The sequence below is a fragment of the Grammomys surdaster genome, unplaced genomic scaffold (assembly GCF_004785775.1).
Source record: "Grammomys surdaster isolate TR1022 unplaced genomic scaffold, NIH_TR_1.0 211, whole genome shotgun sequence".
In the NCBI taxonomy this organism is placed as follows: domain Eukaryota; kingdom Metazoa; phylum Chordata; class Mammalia; order Rodentia; family Muridae; genus Grammomys; species Grammomys surdaster.
Window position 1 is genome coordinate 4,465,345 of NW_021604656.1, and position 6,664 is coordinate 4,472,008.

At 50.6% G+C, this 6,664-nt stretch overlaps 1 protein-coding gene across 2 annotated transcripts in view; it reads right to left on the minus strand.

The window, feature by feature from the left end:
• Positions 1-325: 325 nt before the first annotated feature.
• The window catches only part of Pdlim7 (PDZ and LIM domain 7), a 15,564-nt gene continuing 9,225 nt past the window's right edge, over positions 326-6,664 (minus strand). For both annotated transcript variants that reach the window (XM_028772026.1, XM_028772025.1), the window contains exons 11-13: positions 1,030-1,150; positions 813-928; positions 326-653 (exon numbers count right to left, since the gene is read on the minus strand). In XM_028772026.1, coding sequence (XP_028627859.1) covers positions 567-653; positions 813-928; positions 1,030-1,150 — 324 coding nt within the window. In that variant the 3' untranslated portion in view covers positions 326-566. The remainder of the gene's footprint in view (positions 654-812; positions 929-1,029; positions 1,151-6,664) is intronic.

A 6,664-nucleotide genomic window follows, 5' to 3' on the forward strand; every position in this document is an offset into this window, starting at 1 on the left:
CCATTTAGGCCTAGAGCCCAGCACTCCGGGCTCCCTCCCTCTCAGCATGGTCTTACCTCCGGTCTAGTTCTTTAGGTGGTGAATGGTGGAAGGCCGATGCCACGTGTCTCACCCACCCGGCAGTCACGTCCCACCTCCACCTCCTACCAGTGGCTTCCTCCACCTCTGTGGGCAGTGTGGGGTACACACTGCACTTCTTCCCAGTGACCACGCAGCTTCCATATCCCCATGAGGATGAACAGGCTCAACCCCAAGAACTCTCTTAACCCACATCCCTCTGCCTCAAGTCCCACCATTCTGGATGCAAAGCTGAGAGGCACACAGCACACAGCTAGATACAGGTTTATTGTGGCACCAGAGTGAACTGGGGCTAGGAGACCAGCACCAGTGAGTGAAGGCGGTGGAGGAAGTGTGGGAAAGGGGGCTGTGAAGAGGGAACCCCAGAATCCAGCCAGGAGCTGGGTCTGGGACAACTACTGCCAGCCCTACCTAGAAAGGTTGAGGATGATCGCTCTAGTTTTTCAACCTTCAGGTGGAGTAGGGTGGCAATAGCTCGGGGGAGGTATTCATACGTGGGAGAAGGCATGGCTCTTGCAAAGGGGCTTGTCCTTCTTGGAGTAGAAGGTCTTTCCTTCCAAGTTGATCTGACATATCTGAGGACAAAGAAGGTCTGGTCACACGAGGCTGGAGAGAATACAGAGGTCCTTTCCCAAGCTCTCCGATAACCCACAGGCAGGAGATGGATATCCCACAGATGGCCGTGGGGTAGTAAGGAACAGAGGGCACTGGGGGATGGGGAGGGATGTGCTTACTGCGCAAACAAAGCAGGTGTCATGCCAGCTGAAGCCCAGCGCTTCCAGGAAGCGGTCTCCAGCGTCAATCTTGAAGTCACAGCCTCGACATTTTGTGCCGAACATCTTCTCATAGTCTGGTAATGGGGACAGAAGGGAAGGTCTGTATCCACATGTCCCGTCCCACCCCCCCAACCCCCAGTCCCTCCTTGCCTTCTCTAGGCTAAGGCAGGCAAACCTCGCTCGCAGTAGGGGGCCCCTTCTTCCATGTAAAAGGCTCTGTTGCGAATAGGTGTTTTGCAGGCGGCACAGGTGAAGCAATGCACATGCCAGGTCATCTTCAGAGCATGCATGATCTCCTGGAAGAAGCCACAGTCACCGTCAGGCTCAGGAAGGCTGGCATGGCCCCTCCCACTGCTGTAAAATATTACATCTCCATATGCACAGCTCCCAGAGCTGCAATGACAGCCCCCCATTGCACCGGCAACCCCCAAGGTCCCTAGCATCAGGTCTCAGACTTGCAGGTTTCAAACATCTCCAAGACTTCCTATCGCAAATGGCAAGTCCTTTATCTGTTCAGACCAAAACCCACTACCTCTTCTCTCTCTCTCTCTTTTTTTTTTTTTTTTGAGGTAGTCTCTTGTACTGGCTTTGAACCCCTGAAGTTGATGCTTTGATGCTCCCGGCTCTATCTGCTAAGTGTTGAGCTTTCAGGTATGTGCCACCATGACTCCAAACTTCCCCCTCTCTCCTACCCTTCATCAGTAAGTACTGAAGGGTCCTCCTTCAAGACACATCCAGACGGGTGACAGCTTAAAGGGCTGCTGGGTACAGAGTTCAAACTTGGCCTATGTAACTTATGAAGATCCTGTCTTATAAATAGCCTATGCAGGACCCAGCAGCCAGCAGGCCTGTCCTGTCTCCCCCTCCCCTGGTCAATCACATGTTGACTGTCACACCAAACACACCTGTGATGGCGCTACACCCCAGCTCTCCGTCTGTCCAGACAACTCCTTTCTACCTTAAATCTCCCAACCTGTGACTTACGTTTCTCTACAACTGTCACTTTCTCTACAGGGCCCACTCCAACACCAGTGAATACTTTAAGCCACCCCTGTCCCCTACATTGCACTCACAGGGCCTGTCCTCTACTGTCCTGGAACAGTTATTTCACTAATATCCTCCCAGATAACGTGCCTGTTGCTCTCCTCCCTGACCCTTGCTAGTAGAAGACAAGCAGCACTGACTGTTCTATAAACGGATCTATTCTGACAGTGCCTAAGCCACTGCGGGTCCTCAGCGGACTTAGCTCCACTGGAGGAAGCAGAGGCCCAGGTGATAAACTCTCCCCAGGGAAAAACTGGCCATTCCTGAAACGGTAAGTTCACCAGGGCCAGAGGCTGTATGGGGCACCTGGCGACAGCTTTATCCTCTTGTAAAGCCTAGCTACCTATCTTAGGAATTGAGTACCTGAACCCGATCTTGGGCTGTTTAGAATATAGACCTGGTTTGCAGACAGGGACCCAAGTTCACTATGAATGACTGGAATACTTAGGTTGAAACTTTTTGTTTTTCTTGGTGCCGGAGACAAAAATCTAGGACCTCACAGATGCTAGGTAAGCTCTGTACCACCCAGCTCCACCTAGTTCAGATTTGTAAAAGATGCTGACGCAGAAACACAAGCGTGGCCATGCCTAATGTAATTCTGGGGGACATCTTAGCTCTGGGATGATCCTGGCTGTAGTCACCCCCCCCAACCCCAATAGCAGCTTTCTGAAGCTCACCTGACTTGCCTTTAGCCCCTAACTCCTCCATTTCTCCTCACACCTTCCTCAAGTGCTACCTGGGACATAAACCACTCCTCGGCATGCACCGTTCTCTGAGGAAATTCCCACATGTGTTTGCCTTCCTCTTAAGTTCACTTCCACACACCTGTTCAAGTGTTTACTGATCACCTTCTACGATGGGCACAGTGCTTAAGTCAAACAGACTTGCTCTTGGCTCATGGCGTCCACACCCAGGGAATTGAGACAAGTCAGAGGATAAGGATAGGGTGAGTGAACTGTGGGAGGCCTGATGGGAAGGGTGGGACCGAGAAGGTGTGGGACAGTAGTAGTACACTGAGAGGCAGGGGTGGATCTCTGAGTTCGAGGCCAGCCTGCTCTACAGAGTAAGTTACAGGAGAGCTAGGGCTACACAGAGAAACCCTGTCTTAACTGAAGTGAGTGAGTGAATGAATGAATGAATGAATGAATGCAATAGAAGGGTATTCCTAGGACTGGAGAGATGGATGTATTCTTTTGAAGGAGACTGGAGTTTAGTATCCAGCACCCATTTTAGGCAACCTGAAACTCCAGCTCCAGGGTATCTGACACACTCGCTCGGCTTTGATGGAGGCTTGCATTCATTCAAGTGTGCACACACAATTAAGAATAAGAAAAGGAGGCTGGGCCGGGCAGTGGTGGCGCACGCCTTTAATCCCAGCACTTGGGAGGCAGAGGCAGGTGGATTTCTGAGTTCGAGGCCAGCCTGGTCTACAGAGTGAGTTCCAGGACAGCCAGGGCTATACAGAGAAACCCTGTCTCAAAAAACCAAAAAACAAAAAAAAAAAAAGAAAAGGAGGCTGAAGAGGTTCTTGAGGAAGCGGGAGCCGAGTCTCAGCTGAGGACGGCGGTAAGAGATACACAGAGGTGCTAGGGTAGAGGGGCCAGAGCCTCCTGACAGAATAGAGCCAGAAGCAGGGAGTATTTTCAAGGGACTTCTGGGCAGAAAGGTCCCTCACTAGGACACCTGGAAGATTGGTGAGGGCAGACTTTTATCCCTGGGAGGTGAGTTTTTTTTCCTTTCAGGCAACCGATGAAATCCATCTTTGCTAGGTATGTGGCTACCCAAAATAAAAGCTGTATATCCCGGCCTCCCTTGCAGCAAGGTGTGGTTATCAAGCAGGTTCTGACCAGCAGGATGGAGGCAGAAGGGCTAAGTGATATCACCCTTTAAAGATGGTGCCACTTGTCTCCTCTTCCCCTTATGACTTTGGGCTAGCTGGACTGCAGACATCTTGGCCAAGACTCAAGAGCCACCCTGGACTACGAACACATACTGAGAATGTCTGGACAACAAAACGAAGGAGCCTCAGTCCACTCTCTAGTCCCAGGCTGTCCACCTCTGCATGAAGCTGCAGAAGGAGTTCTCCCTCCTTCTCACAAATCTGAGAGTCACTGTGGGCACTGGCCGCTGCTAACAGCCTTGCCTCTGTGTCCAGAGAGCTCAAGTTAGGGAGAGGACAGTGGGTCTGGGCTCAGTTTTGTACTCTTACCCCACATGCACAAGTGAGGGCTTTCGAACGAATGCACACACGCACGCACGCACGCACGCGCATGACACACACAGACATATGCATGCACATGCATACACACACACACACTAGGTAGTTTCTTCCCCATTCCTGAGCCTTAGTGCCCTTGTATAGAATAGAAAACCACTCAGGTTATCAAACTTAATCTGTTCCGTATCCTTGTTCCCAAAACCTCTGACATCTGCAAGTCTCTCTCCCACAGGGAGAGTATTTGGGAGCAGGGTCCTCTTGAGTCACAGGCTAGACCTGTCTGCCAGGTTTGAACTCCTGCTACATACACAGATGCAGCCTCGAGCCCAGCTGTGCAGAGAACCTGGTGTTAGGCTGTGTTTGGCCTCTTAGAGATGAACAGTTTGCATTGATGTTTTAGTTTGGATTTCTGCCTTTGCCACCCATGAGTCCTGTCAAGTTATCTCCCAGAGTCTCGGCTTTGTATACTGGAGCAGCAGACACTGGACCGGCTGCTTGTGGCTTTTTAGCCAGCCTTCTACTTCCACTGGTAGCTGCCAGCTCAACTCCAGAGCACAAGTGACCCTCAGAACCCTCAGGCCTGGCATCTGCGGCTTTGATCAACCATGAATCAACAATACTTGGAAAGTACTTGTGCCTGTACTGAACAGATGTAGACTTCTAGTTCTGGTCATTATTCCCTAAACAATCCAGGGTAATAGCTATCTACATTTGAGTGAGGGTTCTAAGTGACCTAGAGACGGACTGAAGCACAGAGGATACGCACAGGTTACAGCACAGGTCACAGGAGACTACAATGCCACTCTGTATAAGGAACTTGAGCACCAGTATCTGTGAGTCCTAGAACCAACCCCTCTAAGGCCAGCTAGGGTGACAAGCTCACTGGGTTTTTCTGCTCCCCATGTATCCCGTGGTGGATGTACTACAGTTCTAGACAATAATAAATAAAAAACCCTTACAACGCAAGGCCCTGCCTGGATTCCCAGAACACACTTCGCCTCTCACCTCTAAGAAATACTATTTGCCTCTTCCTTCTCCTGCTGGGGCTCAGCAGCCATGTGACAAGCATCACACGATATCAGGCACCCTGGATACCAGGCACCCTGGAGTACCATTCTAGCTCAAGAATTCCTCTGTCTGAAATAAATCAGCCCGTTTCTACTGGCCATGTCTCTACTGCTATGGTAGCCAAATGCAGACCCAGTGGGTACAGCCCTCTCGTGACCATGTCCCTTCTCAGGATACTGCCATCTTGCCCTTATTTGAGGTCACCATTTGTCCCCGGTCACTGGTTCAACTGGAGCTCAAAGTCACCTGTCAATGTTTGACAGGATGGAAAGTCACCTTCCTGACAGCTACAGGGGAGGGCATGCCCCAGCCTCATCCAATCAGACACATGGGAGTTTTCAGAGATGATTCTGTGACTCGAGTCAAGCCAACGGGCATCAGCTAAGAAGCTAACCTGGGCAAACAGAACCTTGGAGACACAGTGGCACTGTTCTTGCCAGTTTCCAGAGAAAAGCATGCTGGGACTGAAGGAAGCTGACAAAAGTGAAAACAGGCAAACTCAGGACCTCACAGTGCCAAGGCTCGGCGGCCCCTGGAGTCAGCACCTCTGGTCACTGGAGCTGGCTATCTGCCCTTGCTTGAGCTTTTTCTGAATAAGAGTTTGGTCTTTTAGGCTGGAAAGATGGCTCAGTTGTTAAGAGGACTCAAGTTCCATTTCTAGCACTCACATGGTAAGTCACAACCACGTGTGATTCCAATTCCAGGGGACACTGTCTCGTGACATTTCAGAGTACCAGTTGTGAGTGGGGTGCACATACCTATGTGCAGGCAAAATACTCAATGCACGTAAAAGAAATACACCCAAACAAACAAACAAACAAACAAATAAATAGTTGGTCTTTTAAGAGTATCCTGGCTAGTGGGGTAGTTGGTGGTGCATGCCTTAAATCCCAGTACCTAGAAGGCAGAGGAAGAAGGATCTCTGTGAGTTCAAGGCCAGCCTGGTTGACAGAGCAAGTTCCAGGACAGCCACGGCTACACAGAGAAACCAAACCCCATCTAGAAAAACAAAAAACAAAAACAAACAAACAAACAAAAAAAGAGTATCTTGCCTGATATAGAGTGAAGCCATTATTAGAATGTTTTCGCTTTTTTTCAGGCAGTTATACTGTGTAGCCCAGGCTGGCCTGTCATTCATGATCCTCCTGCCTGATTTCTGAGTGCTGGGATTAGACGTCAATGCCATCATGGCTGACGAGGCTGTACAGAAATGGAACTAGGGCCTTGTGTATGTTACACAAGTGTTCTATCACTGAGGTACAGTCTCTGCTGTTAGCCTGTTTAGGATCCTAGAGACTCCTGCTGAGACTTCCACATCTGACAGCGGCTCAACACAGCTGAACACTTAACATTTCCACCTTCTCCCTTGCCCCTCCTGCCACGCCTGCCCACCTGCCCACCTGGCCCTCCTGTGCACCTGCATCTCCTGCCCACCTGGCCCTCCTGTGCACCTGCATCTCCTGCCCTCCTGGCCCTCCTG